General features: G+C 35.9%; 4 protein-coding genes across 5 annotated transcripts; all 4 read right to left on the bottom strand.

Moving 5' to 3' along the window:
- Positions 1–145: 145 nt before the first annotated feature.
- On the bottom strand, positions 146–4,367 carry p2rx4a (purinergic receptor P2X, ligand-gated ion channel, 4a). 2 transcript variants are annotated; one of them, XM_059526129.1, is made up of 12 exons: positions 3,927–4,367; positions 3,653–3,827; positions 2,702–2,773; positions 2,379–2,451; positions 2,165–2,261; positions 1,700–1,780; positions 1,472–1,613; positions 1,230–1,366; positions 1,051–1,144; positions 856–921; positions 486–581; positions 146–291 (listed from the first exon to the last, which is right to left on the bottom strand). In XM_059526129.1, the coding sequence occupies exons 1-12, from the start codon at positions 4,064–4,066 to the stop codon at positions 271–273; spliced, it is 1,194 nt and encodes a 397-aa protein (XP_059382112.1). In that variant the 5' UTR covers positions 4,067–4,367; the 3' UTR covers positions 146–270. The 2 variants fall into 2 exon arrangements, with proteins under 2 accessions (XP_059382112.1, XP_059382113.1); XM_059526130.1 differs by having other exon boundaries at positions 3,680–3,827; positions 3,927–4,364.
- A 464-nt stretch (positions 4,368–4,831) lies between these two features.
- On the bottom strand, positions 4,832–7,221 carry LOC132117079 (glutathione S-transferase theta-3-like). Its single transcript, XM_059526128.1, has 5 exons — positions 6,986–7,221; positions 6,553–6,640; positions 6,057–6,207; positions 5,663–5,839; positions 4,832–5,546 (listed from the first exon to the last, which is right to left on the bottom strand). Exons 1-5 carry the CDS (start codon positions 7,095–7,097, stop codon positions 5,346–5,348), a joined length of 729 nt encoding a protein of 242 aa, XP_059382111.1. The 5' UTR covers positions 7,098–7,221; the 3' UTR covers positions 4,832–5,345.
- Positions 7,222–8,370: 1,149 nt separating this feature from the next.
- LOC132117086 (D-dopachrome decarboxylase-A-like) lies at positions 8,371–9,560 on the bottom strand. The gene is made up of 3 exons (XM_059526139.1): positions 9,381–9,560; positions 9,096–9,271; positions 8,371–9,016 (listed from the first exon to the last, which is right to left on the bottom strand). The coding sequence occupies exons 1-3, from the start codon at positions 9,486–9,488 to the stop codon at positions 8,944–8,946; spliced, it is 357 nt and encodes a 118-aa protein (XP_059382122.1). The 5' UTR covers positions 9,489–9,560; the 3' UTR covers positions 8,371–8,943.
- Positions 9,561–10,039: 479 nt separating this feature from the next.
- On the bottom strand, positions 10,040–12,349 carry chchd10 (coiled-coil-helix-coiled-coil-helix domain containing 10). The gene is made up of 4 exons (XM_059526138.1): positions 12,148–12,349; positions 11,503–11,734; positions 10,490–10,631; positions 10,040–10,235 (listed from the first exon to the last, which is right to left on the bottom strand). Exons 1-4 carry the CDS (start codon positions 12,189–12,191, stop codon positions 10,216–10,218), a joined length of 438 nt encoding a protein of 145 aa, XP_059382121.1. The 5' UTR covers positions 12,192–12,349; the 3' UTR covers positions 10,040–10,215.
- Positions 12,350–22,857: the final 10,508 nt, after the last annotated feature.

Here is a 22,857-nt window from a genome sequence, read left to right as displayed (position 1 = left end):
GTAAACTTCCAAGGGTGAACAAACGACGGCTCGACAATGGTTCTATAACATTAGTATTTTCCTCTTTTTTTTCCAGAGACATTTATGTGTCTTTTTTTGCCCACAGAACCCACAAAGCTAGCGAATAAATCAATCACACTGATAATTTCATCCAAATATATTTTTTATTCACTATAACGTTGATCCTTCATTTGGTAAACCTGAGAAATACATTAACTTCATGAGGAAATTTACAAAGAATTAGCTTTGAATCGGTAGCCGGAAGATCTTCTATGTTTCTTCATTGGATAACTAATTGAAAGAAATACCTCATGTTAGTTTCTTAATAACAAAACAACTACTACTGTATGAAGCACAAGCACTATTTTAAATAACCAATTACAGAAAGTTACCTTGGTTGGTGTATGTTAAAATACCAAATATATTTATTAAGAAGTTAGGTGTAGTAAACATTTTGGATGCTCAATGAGGCCATAAATACTCACAAGTCCATAGTCATCCATATATGTATACTTCTGCTCTTTGTAATGTTGCTTTCTTGTCATAAATGTCAGGACAATCCAATCACAGATAACGTTCACCTGAAATGGACCACAAGTCTGTTAGACTCACCAGGGCTGCATAGATTTAATAAAAAAACACAGTAAAAACAGTAATATTGTGAACAAGTGTTACAATTTAAAAGAAAATGATTTATATCTGAATGTTTTAAAATATAATTTATTCCTGATTGCTGCTGAATTTTCAGCAGTCATTACTCCTGTCTTCAGTGTAACGACTCTATAGATGCATAGATTGAGATGTTACTGAAATATACACCGAAAAGTTTTTACTTACTTACTAAGACATACTTACCAAGCCTAAAAGTGCCAAGCCTGCACCTATGTTCAGAAGTGTTGGTATGATATTAAATTTTCCTGCCTGTATTAGAAACAAAATTACTTTGTATGTGTTAAACGACTAAGTTAATTACTTTGTATGTGTTAAACGACTAAGTTAATGCTAACCTGCATAACTTGTAACATTAGAAAGAATAAAGAAGTGTCTCACCTGGCCAAATACCAAGACATCAAAGCGAATACCATAACCCTTGATAAGTGTCCTAGTCTCTGTGCCATCGCTGTCCTTGTAATATTTAGCAAATCTGTAGAGATTTAATCAAACTCATTTAAAATGCAACCTTCACTTTCTCTCAGAAACCACTTTTAATAAGTGCAAACACCTCCTACCTGAAGTTGTATCCGGGGGCCACATTATTTTCAGGGTCTTTGTTATCTAGTCTGCGGAAAGTGTAGCGAGGCACACACCAGCTCTGTGGCATGTCAAGGTCACAATCCCACAGGATCTGCACTCCCATCACTCCCCCCTAAGAAAAAGGCGGGAAAAAAAGTGCACAAAATGCTGTTAACAAATTCTAATATTAGCCGATTTAATTCAGCAATGTCAGACTAACATAAATGAAGTCTCTAACATGGACTGCCATGGTCTGAAAATCCTCTTCAGCCTCTTCAACAATGTCTTTGAGTCTGAAGATAGGGCAGTCAGGGTCTGTCTTATGGCTGAACACACACTGTGTCAAGTAGGAGCTATTTATATTTGGTAGGATATTCCTTCTGTAAGGACACAAGGAGCATGTTTCATTCTGTTAAGACAATGGCAGATATCTAAGTAGAAAAAATAATGCATTCAAAAAGCTTACTTGTTGAAATTAAATTTGGGATAACGAATGTTATTTTTTATGAGCACAGTGAAGTTTTCAGCATCTGCCAGAAGTGGTGGACTGAAACATCAAGAAGAAATAAAACTTAATTACCAACATTATATAGTTTATACATACATATATACAGTATATACATACATGTATATATATAAAATTAAATTTAAAATTAAATGTAAAATTAAATTTATGCATTTAGCAGACGCTTTTATCCAAAGCGACTTACAGTGCTTCAGGCTATCAATTTTTACCTATCATGTGTTCCCGGGGAATCAAACCCCCAACCTTACGCTTGATAGCGCAATGCTCTCTCTCTCTCTCTCTCTCTATTATATATATATATATATATATATATATATATATATATATATATATATATATATATATATATATATATATGCAAACACACACACAAAAATACACACACACACACACACATGATTTTACTTTGGGGGTTCAACAATCTTCTCTAAAGGACACCAGGACAGCACTTCACAAGTCTCCACTGTTTCATTGTATTTGACACATCTGCCTGTCCGAACACCTAAAAAAAATGCATTGTTATATTTATATAAAATTATGTTTGCTGTTTAAACAGATGGGACTGCAAAAATCATTAGTCACAGTTAGAGTCATCCTGCATGTAATGTATGGGCCATACCATCTCCACGAGCATCATTGAAGCCTCTTTTGCAGTCCTTGTGAGAAGTGCATATGGATGCTGGGGTCGGATTCTAAGTTACATAAGTTAACATGAGTTTAATAAGATACGTGATACCAGAAACTGACAGAACATTTTAGCAGTATTTAGTTAGTATACTATTTATTAGTTTAGCTGACTTTTTTTCTCTATTATTTTAAATTATTTAAGTGTACAAGTTCATTAAACTCAGTTTATTAGTATTTGGTATTTGATTTCAGCCAGTAATGTTTGTTTGAACAGGTTAGTGACAAAAGAGAACTATGCCAACCATTATGACTCACCTCAGCACATTTTGACTGTGTTTGATTTGGTGTGATGATCATATTGGTCAGCACAAAGAATGATCCATCCTCCTAAAACATTCAAAAGCATGTTATTTTAAGTTATAAACTAAAAATATACTTCCTCATACATTGAATAATGCCAGAGGCATGAACACTTTTAGTTCCCTTAAAGACGGTGTAAACTGCTCAATTTCATTCACTGCCATCGGTAAAGAGTATGGTCAAATGTTTAATGTGCAGTTTTGATGAAGTAAAAAAATTAAAAGTAAAAAGAAAAAACAACAGTGTATAGGACACTTATCAAACAAATGTATTGGCATTATTTCAAATAAATTATATTTAAATCATTAATAATTTAAATGCAAAATCTAATAGTCAGGAGAAACTCAGCACCACTGAGTTATCATTGACATTATTTAAAACAGCGTGCAACTGTTAGCAAATTTGTATAGGCAAATTGTGTGGTATATTTACTCTTCTTTTTTTCTTTTTTTTTACTCTTCAAAACAACATTCTTTTGAAACATGAAATGCGAGTTTAGCTAAGTTCATATATTTATTTCGTTTCTCTAACTTAAAAAAAAAACTATTTGAAATTACTTGAAAAAGTTTAATTATTTGACAGCCTCTATGATTAAATGAGTATGAAAGCAAAAACATTTAGTCTAAGTGGAAAAATATTGACTAAAGTCTGAATGACTTTGGACCTATAAAGGTTGAAAACCACTGGTTTAAGATCATTAAAGCATACTGGTTACACCCAACACTGATTTCCCAAGAAACATTGTTCAAAATCTGTGTGTATTCCAAAAGATTGCACACAGCCCTTGAGTAAAGAGTGAACACAATAGAATGTCTGAGCATGCAGGTGCAGCCATGTCCTCTTCATAACCCATGAAGGTGGTGGAACCAGTGAGGTTAGTGGGCATTTAATTCGTCTAGCCTGTACCTCCACTTCGTCAAATCGACGGACTACCTGAGGTGGGATGATGTAGTCAGCCACATCCCAGATCCTTTCACCCAACTCACTGGTATTTGTTAGTGCAATGCCTTTTACTTTGGTGCTGACAGAGCTGAGGACGGTGTCCGTGTCCTGGTAGCCTTTCTTAAGAACACATACATACCTGTATTCAAACAAGGAAGTTATTTAAGCATACGGTTTCATCACACTGAAGTGTAAACTGTGCTTTTTATGTATTTACTATACGAACAAGTTAACTTACCCGATCACGTAGGCTATGACTAAAGCTTGAGTGAACCGATTCAGCGTTCCCACTTTCTTACTTCTTATTACCAATATTTTTGACGTGTAGTAGTCGAAAAAACACTCGCCTACTGAATCACAGCAACCTTTTTCGCTCATTATGCTCACTTGAACGAAATTGTACTTCTATTTTCCTTCCTGCTCACTCATAGTCACAAGTTCTGTAGGTTATTAACCACGACGCCTCAGTGCGGTCCAAACTTTACACACTTCCCGCTGAATTGTCGTTTCACTTTCTGAGACCGAAGATTATATACTACTCAAGAACCGTTTTAAAGGAATAGTTGGCATTTTTGTCACGATCTACACTGAAGGTGGTTTCTTTTCTCTTTTTTCCCTTTTGCCCATGGAGCGTTTTTATTGAAATGATGACGCTGCTGTTTTCTGAACAATGAAAGTGAACGGTGTAGAGAGGAAACTATATCTTTTGGTTATATCTTATCAAGGTTTTGAACTGAGCCACTGAGCTCTCTCTCACTTGACCATTGTTTTACTGCAGAATACAGCTGCCCAAAATTAAGCCCATATTTGTATATAGGCAAATTATGTTATTCCTAAAGATAACAAGTGAAGGTTTACTATTGCCCCTCTCAAACTAAGTACAATCTTAACAAAAATAAATCCAACTGTACAAGTCATGGCCATTATTTCAGCTTTTCTGAAGCTATATATCATTTTTTTTTATTTTATTGTTCCAGTTTTTACTATCTGTTCCTCTTAATAAAAAACCACAAAGCCCTGCAAGTTCATTCAAATTTAGTACTATATAAATATTGTAAAATTAAATACAAATACATTTGAGAAATAAATCTAAAAACAAATAACTAGTAGAAAATGGTAAATTAAATACACCACAGTGACTGATCACAAAAGATATATTTATTGACAGTCCTGGAGAAATGGAAATGATGACTGAATTTACCCCTTTTCTTTACTTGAAATTAACTAAATGTGCCATTGCTTATCGTGCAGAGTATTTTACAGGAAACCATATACTATCTGATTACATTCCATAAACACAGAGGGAGGAAACATTCCTCCCAGCTCCTTCCTTATGGGTGTCAAGTGATTTTCTGAAACAAGCTGTATTGAGTAATTTTTTCAATGATATGGTCACAGTGAGTGCAGCAATTCTGAATTTGAGAGCGAACACAGCTGGAAATGTGCTATTTCACAGTTTGCTTCTTTTTGAGGTTACACAGAAACATTGATGGTTATTGGATTCACTGAAAATGAAAGAGGCTATATGTTATATACAATTTAAGCTAATTAATTTCATTCTTAGTGATTACACAAAATGGAAAGCGTAGTTAGAAAATTATTAAGTACTTTTTCCTGAATAACTGACTGTTTTAACCAACAGTGTCTACCAGTTTGTTTATGAGAGGAAATATCTCAAAATTTTAGGTTTGAAGTGCTCCATCTTTTTGGGGTCCATGGTTTTCACAGTCTCCTGGGCATAAAGAATTGCCTGGTGGGCCTCATCAAACAGCTCATCCCCAATTTCTGCTCTGACTCGGTCTTTCCATGCCTTGAGTTTGGGTCTGTTCTCAAACACATCCATACCAGCACCTACAGGCTGAAACAAAAACGCGTTATAAAGTATAAAATGATTGTCAGATATCATCTGCCTTAAATTCTCACATCATAATATTGCTTCATCCAAAACAGGATATTTTGCATACATAGGCCTACCTGCATGATTTCCACAATAGCAACCAAATCAGCCAATGAGATCTGATCACCAACAACGAATGGTCTGTCTTGCAGAAACTTCTCCTCAAAAATGTTTAGTGATGCATTGAGATCATCTACTGCATTGTCCATCTTTTCCTTAGTGATCTCAACTCCTAAAGCTTTTGGAATCAAAAGCTACAACAAAACAAGAAAACGACTTCATTCCATTTCTAAAAATCACACTAAGTTAGCAGTTAACTGTGTAGCAATTCCAAAATCTAGGTAGGCTTCAATCCCAAGGTCAAAGAACAACAGGAGGGAACCATCAGCTTGGGAGCTGCTGAAATCTAAATGCTGTTCCGTTTACCACAGACACAGTACATGTGAACGAGAATAAATTTACTTCACTCACCTTGAACCAGAACATCTTGGATCCATGTATCCGAATGGCAGAATGCTGCCATGATAGATATTCGTTTACTCTAGCACGCTTCTGCAAGTCAGCTGGGTACCAGTGGTCTGGACTGTGGAACTTCTCAGCCAGGTACAGCATGATTGCAACACTACAGGAAGTGATACTTTGTTTACTCAATGAACGGTTTCACAAGAGACACAAAACAAACAGTTGTCTCTGATTCTAACATTTTAGAAAAGTGGTTTTCAACCAAAGCACTCCAGAAATTTCCAAAGGGCCTCAAAATTACTTAAAATAATAAACGTTTTGAAGATAAGATTAGATAACACAACTGTTGTTTAAAAAGAATTATTTTCTTTTCTTAAAAAAAGAGCTTTAACTCTATATATAGGGAATGTCATAGAAGCAAAATTATTAAAATGCTGGTAAAAGCTACTTTTTTAAATCACTATTAAGTATTAAATTAAATTGAAAACCTTGCTAGACCACATACCTTTCAGCCAAGCAAAAGTCTCCATCTTTGATTGCTGGTGCTTTTCTTAGCTGGTTGATTTTTCCATATTCTTCACTATACTGATAACCTGAGGGACAAATCTCATCTTTATGTTTTGAGCTCAAAGACGTGCAGGAACGCATAACTGTCTGCCAGATTAGTGACTCACAGCATTAAATCCCGAGATACCTATAGCCACATCTGCCTATATCAATAAAAGATTACATTCTGTAGTCTAATCACAACTTCTCACACAGAAATAGAACAAAAAGGGGGAAAAGACCAAATAAAGAACTATAAAAAATATATATATAAAAATAAAGAACTTCCATAAAGTCTATAAGATTTTCCTAATTATAAAGAAGTTTCGGTGAATACTGCAAAATCAATGTAAAATGCACTTAACACTGTTTAAGATAACACAATATTGTACCTTCAAAAAGCGAAATCTTCTTGTAGTCGAACTGGATGTTGGTTTTCTTGGCAAAAATGTAAACAGAGCGACATGGCTGCGAAAACAGATCCAAGTAAATTTCCAAAGACATTTTCTGAAAAGTATCTGACTTCTATTCTAAAACACAACCCAGTAGAAACTGCAATGAAATGTATGACTATTCCTCGTTGCACAGGAATCGACTACTACTGTTACACCACACCCCGCTGTACTCTGTTCCTAAAACCCCCTGCCAACTGGGGGAAATGGCATTACATATATTTGTGTGGCATTTTATCACAAAGGACACAGACTTAAATTAATGACTTAATGACTTAAATTTACCACCACTTTAAATTAACCAAGCGTTTAAGCACTTTAATAAGACTATAAAATTAGAACTTTGTTTAGCTATAAACTTTGAATCATTTTATTTTCTTCATTCTTCTCTTGCAATTAGCGCCATCTGTCGGAACTCGAGGGTATTTTAGTCAATAAGTGAGTGAGTGAAGTGACATTCAGCCAAGTATGGTGACCCATACTCAGAATTTGTGCTCTGCATTTAACCCATCCGAAATGCACACAAACAGAGCAGTGAACACACACACACACACACACACACACACACACACACACACACACACACACACACACACACACACACACTGTGAGCACACACCCGGAGCAGTGGGCAGCCATTTATGCTGCCTTGCTCAAGGGCACCTAAGTCATGGTATTGAAGGTGGAGAGAGAACTGTACATGCACTCCCCCCACCCACAATTCCTGCCGGCCCGGGACTCGAACTCACAACCTTTCGATTGGGAGTCCGACTCTCTAACCATTAGGCCACGACTTCCCCCATTGTGGCACTTCCCCGTCGTGGCATTTCATAGAACGTTCATCTCTTCACATAACATATTTTAATTTGAAGAATTGCTATCGAAACATCGTTTTCTTATCTAAAACTAACATATTGAAGATACCCCCCTACATAGCTTACTAATAAATAATTTTTATGAATCTAGAACGTATTTAGAAACTTGCCTTTGTGGTAAATTTGTCTATACATATATATATATATATATATATATATATAAACCTATGATTTCCAGATATGTATTGTAAATTTAGATAAAATGCTTAATTAATTTAAGTAGTTATTGCAAAACAATCTTGGAAGAATCAGTTTTCACAGTATCACTAATAAATAGTATTATTTCACAATTACAATGTATTTCATGTTTATTTGTGTGCAAGAAAAGTGAGTGTGCTTCTTTTCTTCTTGAACCATGAAACGCATACTGTAGATCCAAACTGCTTGTCTACCCTGGAAGCAAATGCTACCCACATAATCCCAAAACTCCTGAATGAATTACACAGATGCTTTATTCAAGAGCGTTTTTATTGTTTTTCCATTTCACTTTTAGCACATTTCTGAATCCATGTACTTGACAAACACAGCTGATGATTGAAGACAATCATTAAAAAGACATTTTGTGTGCACTTATACTTTGTGCTATGCAACTGATATCGGTGTAAATCAAAACTCACTTTTGGTCCTCAGCTGACTACATGGTTATGGATATCTCGATGACTTTTGTAAGTTGATTTGACCCGTAGATGTGTTTGACAGGTTAACCGATTGACTGAATATGCCACGTTCTCTGGGAAATCGATTAACACTGAGCAATTCATACAATTAACTATACAATATAACTTCATCAACTTATTTTCCTTATTGTCTAAAAATAGACACATTAAACCCAATATATTGATTTCCTATCAAAATGCAAAATGCATTTTATATTCATTTTAGTAAAGTGATTATTGTTATATCACAGTCTACTATTCAAGAAAATCAGGAAATATACTTATTCCTATAAGAGCAAAACTGCCCAGGAGCAATGCATGTTAGTTGAATCCCAAACAGGAATTACATATAAATTAATATTAAGTCTTATAAGAAGCTCATCACTGTTCCATTCTTTCCAATCTGCCATGGCTCCAGAGGGTAGAACAATATCAAAATACTGCAAGAGCGAACACAGAAGAGAGATATGTGAATTTAGGTAAGTAACCAGCACATTCAAAGTGTGTTCATTAATTTACCGGTCATCGCTAAGCCCAAGCTCTCCTTTCAGAAACTGGAAGATTTTGGCGCTATGCTCCTTATTTTTCTCCGCAGTATCAGTCACTCCTATGGCAGACAAGGACATCAACAAACACGGGGAGCTGGACCCCGCGATCATCATAGGCAAGTCAGTCTTCACCACCAGATTCATCCTCTGAAGACATGAACCATTGCGTTACATGACGGCGGAACTGTAAGATCTATGATCAAGGTCATGTAACGTGAAGAGGGAGACATTACATAAACAATGCTACGATACTCACGTCTTCCGGTTTCCCCAAAGCTGCAGCCAGTGTAGTACAGAGTCTTTTCAGCAAGTCTTCTGGAAACTTGCTTGCAGGTAAATTGGTTTCTACATTTATGAACGGCATTATTATTTCACAGTTACCTCTGCCGACTAGTGTGAGAATGACCCGGTGGGGCTGTTTCCTTGTGAAAAATCACTTTCTCTGATTGGTTGAAAGACATAGACGCCTGTTCACCGAGCTCTGTGATTGGTCAGCGTACCGCATTCCTTTCACGCCTCTCGAGTTTTCAAATATAGTATGAATGAGGTTGGATTGTTTTTTCAAAATGAATGGTACTATAATTGAAATTTGAGAAAATTGTGTTTTTATGCTGCATATTAAATCAATTCCTTTGTTCTTTTCTTCTTGTTTGTGTGTGTGATGTTAAAAATGCTATCACTGTTTGTGACAAAAGGAGAGAGACCTGCTGTACAAACTTAGTTTGGAAAGACTGATATAACTAGTTATCAGGCTTTTGTTTTGTAACTCTATTTGATACTTGTAAATCATAAACACGACTATATAAAAATGGATTCTACATGCACATAAAACAGTTTAATGTGACTAAAACATTCACAAAAGAGCAGGGTGATGACATATAAATGAGGTGTAATGCTTAAATAACAGTCAAAGACAAAGATAAATAGCAGCTTTTTAATTGTACAACCTCATTTACATTATCAGACATTCAAAAGTACCAATCTGCATTTCACAACTATAAACATAAGTTATTCACATTAACTGCTGGAAATATTGATATTCTGGACCAATATTCGACTACATTTAGTGTTAAAATCTTCCATGCTCTCCATCACACCAGAGATGTTGCACCTAAAGGGACAAAAGATCATCAGAAGGTCATTCCACATTTTTTATTAGTAATAGTACATTAATGCACGAGTATCTCTCATTCTTAAGTATTTCTTACAGAATATTTTGTGTCGATTTCAACCACTCTGAAACAAAATCACTATCCAATTTGGAATTTCTTTGTGTTGTCTGTGAGATTCACACAACCGGTTGGATGTAGTAAAGTCCTAGATAAGGATCATCATGTCTAATGTCCATGTCGACGAGAAGCTTACCATGTGAGAGTTTGCACTGCTTAAGAGCTTCATTAAAGCCTTCACACAAGCTCAGATCAGCCTGAGTCGTGGCACAGTCCAGAAACTGCCTCACCTCAAAGAGACATGGGCCAGACTGAGAGGGTGGAAGCCGTGAGGGCTCCTGCAAGCATAAATAAAAGACGAGGGGATGTAGCCACTGTAACGCTTTTTAGTTTTTTCCATATTCTTCATGAGAATAAAAAAAATGCATCTTTTCGCCACCACATAAATCCATTCCAGGGTTGTATTTTATAGAAAATTGCACTCCTTTTTTTCATGATGTTGTCAGTATGAACTGTTGCTACTAATGACTGCAATAGTCCTGTTACTCTACAGAGAAACAGATTTTTAACTAACTTTTCACTAATTGCTAAAGAAAGACCTACTCTGAGCTACGGGCTGTAAACAAAGGATGCATACTTTTGCTAAAGCGGTTAATCCACATCATTTGATTTTTAAAACAATCCTGTTTAACAGTTTTTTTTTTTAAATCCCATGATCCTGCAAACAAATATCCTCCAATTAATAAATCAAAACAAGCAAAAGAACACTTCAGTGTCCGCCCATTCCCAAGAAACACTGCAAATGACATAATCAGCCTCCCTTCACTGTCAAGTAACTTAAATATAAGTACCGTATATTATTTTGCATGTGAATATTTTGCAATAAATGTAAAATATACTATGTCTATCTACACAATCTTTCATTTGCAATGCTTCATGGTATTCTAGCTCTTTCCCTTATTAAAGTCTATTAAGTACACAGTCTTTTACAGAATTTCTATCCAATTCGTTTTTTTTTTTTTGCTTCAAATCAAAGTTTGTAATGTTTTGCTTCACCTCGTGGCTAGTTAGTTTGGTTCATGGCTTAAAGACTTTTAAAAATCCTTATTAATTACATAATTGCCAAGGTCAATGAAAAAGTGCAAAAGAGTTGTGTGATGATTCATCCAAATATTTTTCCAGAGAAATAAGTATTTTTATAGGTATGACCTGATATGTGGGTGCTGGTTTGGGCGCATCTGAGCTGCTGCTGCCTCCACTGAAAGCACCTGTGATGGCACTGCCCATCACGTGCCCTACGGCCGAGCCGACTGCCACTCCAGCAGCTGTGGTGGCCATCTGGGCCATGAGACCTGGCTGCTTGGGCTGGGCCGTGGCAGGGGCCATTGCCATCGGAGGAGGGGGTGGTGCGTGGGCTGGAGAGTAGGATGGGGCAGGAGCACTGAGAAGAATACAAGGGGAAATATGTTATAAAATAATCAAGTTTAAAACCAACTATAAAGTCTATAAAAGCAGCTCATCTTGGCATATGCGTTGTAAAGAATATACATAGAAAATAGGATATAAAGAATATATTTTACATTAACCTGAATTAGTATCACATAATGCAGACATGTCTTGGCAACTTCAGATGGAAAGAAGATAACGTCTTAAACCTGGTTTGCGTCGTATGCTAATGAGACATTACGCATAAATAAATACATCTAAATAAATAAATAAGCAGCTATTAAGGGTTTTTCACTAAAAATGTCATGTTTTTGTATCGACCTTTCACCTTCTGCTCTTTATGTTGCAGCTCGCTCACGCAGGTTTACAATGCGTTACAAAACTATCACCAAAATGTTACTAAGATACCTCGCTGGAGCCGGTGAAGGACGACTGCGACTTCCTCTTGCCATTCCAAAAGTAGATCGTAACCGCAATCAATCCCCAGTTATTATTATAAAGTCGCAAACAAGCGCTAAGGTAGTTAAATCCACTCTCTCCACGCACTGACTACTGAATGACAGCCGGTAGACGCACGTGCCTTTGACCTTGTGTGGTTCTACAAGTCGTGTCCTGGCCTGCGCATGCGCGCGTCAGTGTTCTAAAATGTTCTACGCTACCATGCTAGAACATTCTCTCTTATAAGATGTGTGACGTTCAGTATGCAAGATTTCATGTAGAATGATTTAAGTCTTTTAAATTCACCTGTTTGCAAATTCGAAAGCATTCCTTATATTTTACTAAACTTTGTTTGCTAAATAGGAACACATTTGAAGGCACTAAATCATCTTATGTCACAAGCATTCCCACTAGATGGCACTGAAATATCGGTTTTGGAAGCATCGTTGTGAACTCAGTGCCCTTTGAACTGTCAAAATGGGACAATTTCAGTTCTGGACAAAATACAGAGATTCTTTAGTGGGGTGGGGGTTTACAGAATCTGTGGCTGTTTAAAATCTATTATGTTTTATTGCAACATCTGCATTTATAGAGATTTTATATAAGATTCTTTTGTTTTATTGTTTAAGAATTCTTAAGAATTTTATTGTTTTATTTTCCAGTTGTAAATAACTGGAAGATTACTAGCTATTTGTATTTTTGGGGGTAATAGAAGTTGACCTTTGTAGTATTAACCATTCTGTCAAAATGAACCCTGTGTAATTTCATACCCGTATAATGACAGTCTTTCTTGTGCAGCAAAAGTCTTCTGATTTTCATATTTCATATGAAAATATGAAATATTTCCCATCCCAAAGGTAGGACCATTTGCTTTCATAATATAAACATACTGATAGATAACCTTTTTTTCTTCTAGACAATAAAGTCATACAGGTTTTGGAATAATATAAGGGTGATTAATGACAGAATTGTTATTTTTAGGAGAACTATTTCTTTTAAATTCATAAATCAAACGTGGCATCTACTATAATCTTGTTTTTGTCCGAGAAGAAATTGTAATCTGAAATGGAAAAGTGTAATTTGCCTAAAATGCTTTGCACGGACATAAACATGTTGATAAAAACGGCACAAATATTGCCCAGAATTGTGCTGTGGTTACAGCTGGCCTGATAATTTCTGCTTAGTGTGTGTTGTGGGGGAGCTCAAATTTACTTAAATTGGCATGATTCACATCCCAGTCTCAGATGGCAGGCAGTGATTCAGCATCCATTTGGCTTTGTAAAAGGTTCTGCCTTATTTCACTATGATAGGTGGTCTGTTGCACCTCTATATTAGTGACTTTATATGAGATTGAACTTAAAGAACCATTAGGGCTCAATAGGAATATTGTGTCCATATGGTCTGTGATGAGGCGATCCGTGGATCTGATCTCCACAGGTGTCCCTGGTGAATTCCAGAATGATTCACGAGGTCTAAAAAGCAGTTTCAAATATAAAATCCCAGACCTGAGAATACCTAAGGGAACTGGGAATTACCTGACCACAGTGACTTTTGGTTGTGTCAGCATTTATTGTTCATACTTGTTAAATACTTTCAGTTAAATACTTTGAAATATTCTGATAGAAGCTTCTGGCTGGAATGCACTACATAACTTACATTGCGTAATGAAATCTAAAAAGAGTTTAAAACAGTCATTACTTGCCAAATTTGAGATGGTTACAAGAGGAAAAACTGTGTATCAAACGCTAAACATCTGAGGATCACACACTACCAAGCTTTCAGGTTGTTCAGGAAATGACAAACTCAATCAGAAACACGTTCCTTGTTTCTAAGAGATGCATGGCAAATGAAAAATAACATGTTCTAAAATAAAAAAAAATGGCAAGACATTTTTTTTTTATTTTAGAACATGTTATTTTTTATTTTTTTTGCATACAAACAACATCATCACAATGATCCCTATTTACACGGATCCATGAAAAAAAAAGAAAAAGATGTTTGAATTTCCAAAAGTTTGAATTTCCAGGCCCCTAAACACTGTTGTCATGTAAATGAACAGCCAAAGCTCATAAAACTTTCAGTTTTAAGTTAAAAAAGAGTGTTGTGTAAATGCCACCTTATATTCTTTATATTATAGTCTGTGTCCATCTCTGTGATATTCTGTAAAATCTGTCAACTTTGCTGACAAAAGTAGTGTAGTGTATTGCAACCTTTAGATGGATCTGTTTGATACACACACTCTGGAATTGATTCTGATACTAGTATCTCGCTACCTAAAAATCTCTCATATTACACCTCTCTCTCTCTCATTTGGTGGATATTGAATCACAGTGATCCATTTCAATTACCTTATATGAGTTCAGTATTAATATAACTAATGCTGAATTGTTGCTATAGTACACATTTTTTTGTACAGTGTAGTGGACTTCATTTGTCTTAGTCAAATGATAGTTTATCGCAAAATAACCACTACTGTCAGCAGTCAGGTTATGCTTGCATTATATCTTTATAGATTAAACTTTTGCTAAAGAGGTTTATTTTATGCATTTGAAACAAAACCTTGATCCAAATACAAAGACTGATGTATTACCACACAGAAATATCATTGTCCCAACAATTGCATCTTGCATCACTCCTAAATGACAAGCTGCACAAAGCCAGCGTGTGTTTTATAACCTCCACTCCTTCTCCACCATGCTCTTTCTTGTGGTTATAGGCACATGAGATGGAGGGATCAGGGTGAGGAGGGGTAGAGGCTATGATTCATTTCCACGGGGCTTTCTTTCATGTTTCCACTGAGTGACGTTTAATAGAGCCTCAGGGGTCTGGTTGAAGCTGCTTCCATCGTGGAGTGTTTGAGGAGTCTGGCTCGCATTTTATCAGACTGAAGGGGCCCCGCACCCGAGGAAGAGGCTGACAACAGCACAAAAGAAGCTTGTTTTGAACCTCCTTGTCCTCGTGATCAGAGTCTTAGCTTTATTGTTCTTAATTAACATAGTTTTCACAAATAAACACATCATTACAGCTGCAATCTGGTATGGAACCTATATGGACCCCTGCTGTTCGACTGGTAAAGAATGGCACACGCTTTCTGATCAAATATATACTGTACCTTGAAGTTGAATGCATAAATGTAAAGCAAAATAAGCATAAAGAGTGCTAGATTATTATTTGCAGCACAACAAACTATACACCCACTTATGCATTCACTAGGATAGCCTTTTGTTGTTCATTAGAGGCTTCTGAATGCCATTCTTACCCCAAAGGTTCATGATCCTGGTGGGATGTGAGGATTCCAGCATTGTAATTTCTTCACAGGATTCCTTTTTATTGAAATGTCCTATGGGGCAAAGAGGAAGAAAGGGGAGGCTTCAGGTAGTTTTGTTTGTATGATCTTTTTCCACTGCTAACTTTCTCTCCGCAAGCATCATTAGTGATACCCACCTGTTACAAACCACTGAATCTTAAATAGTTGCACTCCCAAAATATAAATGCTTTAAACATTTGGCACTGAAACAAAGAACTTGTCTCAATCAGTAACACCCGTTTAACCCCCTTATAACCGCAGACACAAGTTCATTCTACTCTGTAATCAAATTTCACAATGCTGTGGGTGTTTTTTTTCTTTTTTTGGCGATAAAATACTAATTTAGCAGGAAAACTACAACGAGTCATTGAGCCAGTCTATCTTTCTGCTTTGAACCTCAACTAAGGGATAATTGCTTAAATAAGCTCAAACTCTCTAAGGCAGAATTTCACCCGAGGAAATCTAAATGTAATGCATATAGGCTAAGCAGAGAGAATGTATGCACTTTATCTCAGATTTGCAGTATTGAGAAGACCAGGGCTAGTTATCACACTTTTTAAATGCTTTTATTATTCCTGGATATTTTGTATTTCACTTCTAAAGCGTTTCTGTAATTATTGCTGCCATGGAAAATTAAAGTATGTTCATGGTGGCATATTATATGGGGTAATTGTCACAGTAAAACCTGTCAAACAGTATATTATAGCTTTTTTCACCCAAATGTAAACCTTGAAACAAATATGAAACATACACGAATGTCTTATTGTTTGTGGTTAGTAATTTATTTTAAGGATTTTAAAGAAGTTAATTTATTTGTTCATAAACACAGTAAAAATAATAATATTGTAAAATGTGATTTTGATTTAAATGTAATGTAATGTATTTTAATCTGCAATTTATTCCTGTGATGCCAAAATCTATTTTCAGTATTATTACTCCAATCTTCAATGTCACATGATCCTTCAGAAATCATTCCAATGCTGATTTGGTGCTCAAGGAACATTTCTTATTATCATTTTTGAAATCAGTTTTGCTGCTTACTTACTATTTTAGTGGAAACCATGATACATTTTGTCAGGATTCTTTAATAAATAGAATCAAAAACAAAAAAAAAATCACAAAGTAAATATTTTTACTGTCATGGTTGATCAGTTGAATGCATTCTTGCTGAATAGAAATAACCATTTCTTTCTAAAAGTTACTTATACTGACCCTAAACTTTTGAGCGGTAGTGTAACTGCATACATTATGTTTCAATGTGTTTCTAATATTCACTTTAGTGTCATTTCAGGTCTTACACTGACACACCAAAATCACTTGTGGAACCAGCTGGAAAAGTTATGAATTGAGATCATGTGCTTTATGTTACATGAATCATTTGCAGGACACGGCAGATCTCCCATCAGACCTCTTCAAATCTGTCTTTTATCATAAAACATGCATTCCCTCCTGGCAAGAACCCAAAGCTGTCTCTCACAATACATTTATTTTGACTCAACCTGACTTATTTTTGGAGGAATAAAAAAAGGACTATAATTCATGGACGGGCGAAACAATAAGTGCTAGCAGACACCTTGTAAAACGGAGTTCAAGTGTTTTATGTCAAAAGGCACATTTGTATTCCATTTACTTCTAAACATTAAAGGCTCGGGTTACATTATGAGCCAGCGGTTGATATCGGAAATGTCCTTGATACGTTTAAATGTGTATGACTTTGGGAAAGCTGTGGGAGTGTGTGTACAATGGTATGATTTGTATCATTAGACAGTCCCTCTCTTAAATGGATTAATGTGGCTGGGTGTCAGTGATTATGTGATTCAGCCACAACTTACTGCAGTGATGGGAAGCCTAAAGATCTCCTTCCTAATGACCCCTTGCAGATGCTGACTTTGATTTTTGCAGGTGTGCAGATGAGAGAGAGAGAGAGAGAGAGAGAGAGAGAGAGAGAGAGAGAGAGAAAGAGTAGACATGTTTACAGCCAAAATATAAAGTAATAATGTAGAAGGAAAAAAGGCAATCTGAAAATTATCTCTAGAGATTTTCCTGTTTGCTCACTTTGATAGATCCCGCCGTAAATGTACTTTGAATGTTCAGTAGCAGAGATTTTACATCAAGGAGGCCCTTAACTTTACAGCTCTCTGTATTACAGTTAAGCTCACAAAACGGCCGTCGCAGCAAAGTGTGAGTAAGTCTGAGGTAAATATTAGGTGCTGTTAAGTTGGACGTACCTTTGGTAGATGTGGTAGAGTCTATTGACATGCTATATTGCGTTCACACTGAGCTGACAGTGCAAATAGAAGTGAATTCACTATCTGTCCTTCTGCTTTTTCTGATATCTACAGCTTTGCACACCTGCACTCTAAATAATAAATGTTTTTATTGACATCTTCCACGAAGAGCCTTTAATATCCATGGAATCTTTCCATTGCACCAAATATTCTTTATAGTAAAAAAAAGGTTCTTTAGATTATCAATACACTCATAAAAATAGGGTTCCAATTGTTGTTCACAGCAATGCCATAGAAGAAATTTCCCAAAGAACTTTTCAGTTTTTTTTTCTTAGTGTGAAGAACATTTTAAAACTCTAAATAACGACTATAAAGAACCTTTTGTGCAATGGATGTTAAACCATTGAACCATGAACCATTGACGCCAGTAAAGAATCTTTATTTTTAGTGTATGCTCTTCAGACAAAGAAGGTTTTTTTTTGTTTTTTACTTTTGAAAAGTTTTCACCAAAAGGCTCTTTGGGGAATCCAAAATGTCCTTCTATGGCTGTGAAAAAACCCTCAAAACCTTAATTTTTGTAGAAATTGTGTGGTGCCTTGCTGAAAAACGAGGTAAATGAAATGTGTTTTTACCCCGTGCTCCCAATCTTCTGGGGGTTTACAAGTAACTGTTATTTGAGATGAGTCTGTCTCATTGTGGTACTCTCCACTAAAGTGAGGAGAATTGATGGTTTTTAAAGGAAGCCTGGACAGTCTTCTTTTGTTTTCCAACAGCTATCTGATGACATAATTGATTATACATGTGTCTCATTGGCTTTGTTGTGGTTGGCCCCTCTGGTGGTGTCAAAAGGTTAACAAACCCTAGTGTTTAGTTTGAGAAAAGTGGCTACACTAAAAAAAAGTAGAATAAAGATTCCAAAAGGGCAGTAATGCCATAAAAGAACCATTTGGGTTCCACTAAGAACCTTTTAGGGAAAAGTTCTTAAAAGAACAATTTTTCGTAATTTAAAGAACATAACTTTTTCCAGGTTCTCCCTGGAACCACAGATGCCAGTAAAGAACCTTCATATTTGAGAGTGTATGTGAAATCCACTCAAAAAGTTTGTTGGGTTCAGGAGACTGAGTTCAGGCTGAAGGGATGGATGTTTATCCACAGGATGGTTATAAAATGTTTTAGAAGGATTGGGTGGTTCATGTTTTATGTAAGATTGAATCTGACAGTGCAGAAGCTACATCTTTAAAAAAAAATACATGAATAACTCTGATTGATTTGGAGATTGCTGAAGGAAAACACAGCTGCAGTAGGTGATCATAGGGAAAAATGCTTTGAGAATAAGAGTAACATCTAAGATTCAAGCTCTCTGAAATTCCTTGAAATATTAAATGGAAAAATTAAAACATAACCTTTAGTGATTAGTTCAAATGAAGTTTACAACTGAAAATTCAATCTCTAATGTTGTTTTTATCAAAGAAGCATGCATATGCCTTCAAGGGCAGCTAATGAAACCATCATCAGCCTACTCTTACAAAAACTGCTGCGTAGCAATTTTTTTCTTGGTTTCCATCCAAATGCGTGGAGCAAAATTAAACAAGGCTCTTTGTTGCAGTGACAGAGACAAAGAAGCATCTGACTCATTTGGCAGGAGTTCTAAAACAGGATATAGATATAGTTTCAGCATTTTCCCTATCCTATTCAGCTGTGATATAGTAATTATATCAAAACAAAAAAACCTACCCAAAGCATAGGTAATTTCAAGTGGTCCAAGTCCAAAAATAAGAATCCTGTTCCTCTCAGTCAAAATGAGTCAGTTGAATACTGTCAAGACATTAAAGACACAATCAGTCAGAACTACATTACTATGTGTTTCACACACAGACTCCTTTATTATTAGGGGCCAAGCACCGAAGGTGCAAGGCACCTATTGTATCCGTTAGCGTAATTTTTTTCTTCCGCCGCAAGTCTATGGCAGCCCATAGAACCGACTGTGGGAAAGTTGTATAATTTGGCACACTGTCCCAACATTAACTATAGCAAATTTGAAGTCTCTAGCTCCAACTCTCTAGTGCCACCACTTGTCCAAAGTTTCAATATTTTTATGCTAATAACTTTTGAACCGTAAGCCAGAAAATGATAATTCTTTTTTCCTCTGAATCCTTGGCTCATGCCAAGTCAATTTAACCCCAAAATTCAAAAATCGCAAGGTTTAGTTTTTTTTTCTATTTTCAATTTTTTGAAAAACCTACTTTTTCGAACTCGTCCTAGACGGTTAGTCCGATTTTCACAAAAATTGGCTCAGATCATTTTCAGACCATGCTGGCAAAAAGTTCAAGTTGATTTGTCCAACTGTTCTCGAATGACACGTGAACAAATTTGATGAAAAGCACGCAAAAGTGCATGTGAGGCTATATCTCGGCAACGGTTTGGCATATTGAAACCAAACTTGGTGTGTGTTATAACAACCATGACCTGAGACTACCTGCAGTGTTTCGACAAAAATCACACAACTGGTCTCTTTAGATTCAGTGAGTCATGTTGAGTTGAATGATATCCAGATTTCCCGTGTCAGTCATTTTAGGCGTCGGCCATTTTGAATTATGTTTTAAAATGCTGTATTTTTTGAACGCATTATCGTATTGTTACGAAAATAATTACAAAAATATTCGGCTCCATGCCCTGAAGGTACTCAAAAAGTTTGGTGGCAGCGCCACATTGTGCTCAAGAGTTATAATGAAATATCACAAAAATGCTAATAACTTTTGAAACGATTAGACTATTGAAATGAAAATGGTCTCCCTATATTCTTTGTGTCATGCCGAGAACATCGATTCCAATTATGTGAAAATTGGCCATACTTCCTGTCCGCCATTTTGATTAATGTTGAAAATCTACTTTTTCGAACTCCTCCTAACAGCGCCACCTATTGGCAAAGAGTAATTAACCATTCATTAACTTTCAATTATGACATTTCCGAAAATGCTAATAACTTTTGATTGCATTAGGTTATTGTAATGAAACTGATCTCAAAATATACCTTGGGTTGTGCCGACAATAGACATACCAATTTTTTAAGTAGGAAATCTGAACTCCCTGTCCGCCATTTTGATTAATGTTGAAAATCTACTTTTTAAAACTCCTCCTAGACCGTTATTCCGATTTTCACTTAATTTGACTCGGATCATCTTCAGACCATGCTGGCCAAAAGTTATGGATTTTGTGTCGATATACGAAACGGTTCTCATTTAGCGCATCAACGAATTTGCTGGACCGATGCCAAAATGCATTTCAGGCTGTATCTCTGCAAAGCTTTGACATATTTGCACCAAACTTTGTATCTGTTATTGTCACCTCAAACTGACCATGTCACATAAATTTGGTAACAGCGCCACCTATTGGTCAAGAGTAATAAACCATTGATTAACTTAACATTGAATAATTACACTTTTAAAAATGCTAATAACTTTTTAATGCATTAGGTTATTGCAATGAAACTGGACTCAAAATATTCCCTGGCTTATGCCGGCAACATAGATACCAAATATGTCTGAGTAAGCTGAACTTCTGGTCCGCCATTTTGATTTATGTTGAAAACCGACTTTTTTGAACTCCGCATCAACCGTAGGCCCAATTTTAACCAAATTCGAATCAGATGATCTTCAGACAATGCTGACAAAATGTTATGGATTTTGTGTCGATAAACACATAGACAAAACCGTTTACGCATACCACAGCGACGAATTTGAGGCATCATGCCAAAATCACACTTCAGCCTGTATCGCTGCTATGCTTTGACATACTGACACCAAACTTTGTATGTGCAAGAATCACCTCACACTGACCATTCCACATTAATTTGGTATAAGCGCCACCTTTTGGTCACACGTGATAAGCCAATAAAACCTATTTATAGTTGTTGTGTTTATTGTTTTCAAGCCATTTTGCCTAAAATAATCTTAAAACGGATTTCATTACTCATTCCTTTATATTAATACAGTACTTTGTTCCAACTCACTGATTTTTTTAGATTGTGTAGATATTGGCTGTGCTGTAAGACCTCTCCTCAAAACTTCAACTTCCTTAGTTGACACCCCGGACCGATGCTGTTCAAAAGAGATCAGCAAAGGCCCTTTAATTTACAGATCGTTTCCGAGCAGGCAATTTCCCCAACAATGGACTCAACACTAATGACACCGTTCATGCGTTTTAACCAGAGGCATCTGAGAAATGTGTCTTCTCATTGTCAGGTGCTTTTAGGTCAGGTGAATAAATCAAGCATGCCACTTTTTGAGCAGTGCCAAATCCAGAACACAGCATTTGTTTCAACCTCAATAAATTCAGGCTGTATTTCACTCAGGTAAACCTTCTCATCTGATGCATTTAACCCTTATGTTCTGTTGAGACAGACTTTAATGCTTTAAGTGTTAATAGTTTAACTTATAGAAAATTTGCTCTCCCTCAGGCCATCCGGATGAGTTTGTTTCTTCACTGGAACAAATTTGGATACATTTTGCAATACATCACTTGCTCATCAGTGGATCTTGTGAGTGCCGTCAAAATGAGATTTCCAACAGTTGATAAAAAAATCTCAATAATAAACAATTCATTCACATTCCAGTTCATCAATGAATGTCTTTTGAAGCAAAAAAACTGTGTGGATTCATCATTAAGACTTGAAACTGGTTGCTTTTTGGCTTTAAGTTCTTCATCCGTATTGCTTACTCTAGTGAAAAAGGTGTAAAGTCTCTTCTAAATCAGGAGAGAAATAAGCATAGAACAAGGTCTGTTTACATGTTAAAATATTTCAAAACAGTTCCAAACAAACATTTTGATAGAATTTGATGTGAGAGGAGATGTTATTATGTAATTACACCCATTACCTGCAGTGGTTCCATTGAAGTGATGCTAACTTTCTTCAAATCTGTTATGATGAAGAAATAAACTCATTTACATATTGGTTATGTGTATATATTCATTTATTTGTAAAATAATTAAAAGCCTTATTTCTTATTAATCGGTCATATGCAAAAGAACACGAGCGTTAAATGAAACAGGTGCACTTCAAAAACGGACACAAAATCACAAACAAATTATAGACATAGCAGGCAGACACGTCGTCAATATAGCGACTAATAAAATGTATCATTACCG

This window comes from Carassius carassius, chromosome 36 (assembly GCF_963082965.1).
Source record: "Carassius carassius chromosome 36, fCarCar2.1, whole genome shotgun sequence".
Taxonomy (NCBI): domain Eukaryota; kingdom Metazoa; phylum Chordata; class Actinopteri; order Cypriniformes; family Cyprinidae; genus Carassius; species Carassius carassius.
This window is presented reverse-complemented; position numbering and strand designations above follow the sequence as displayed.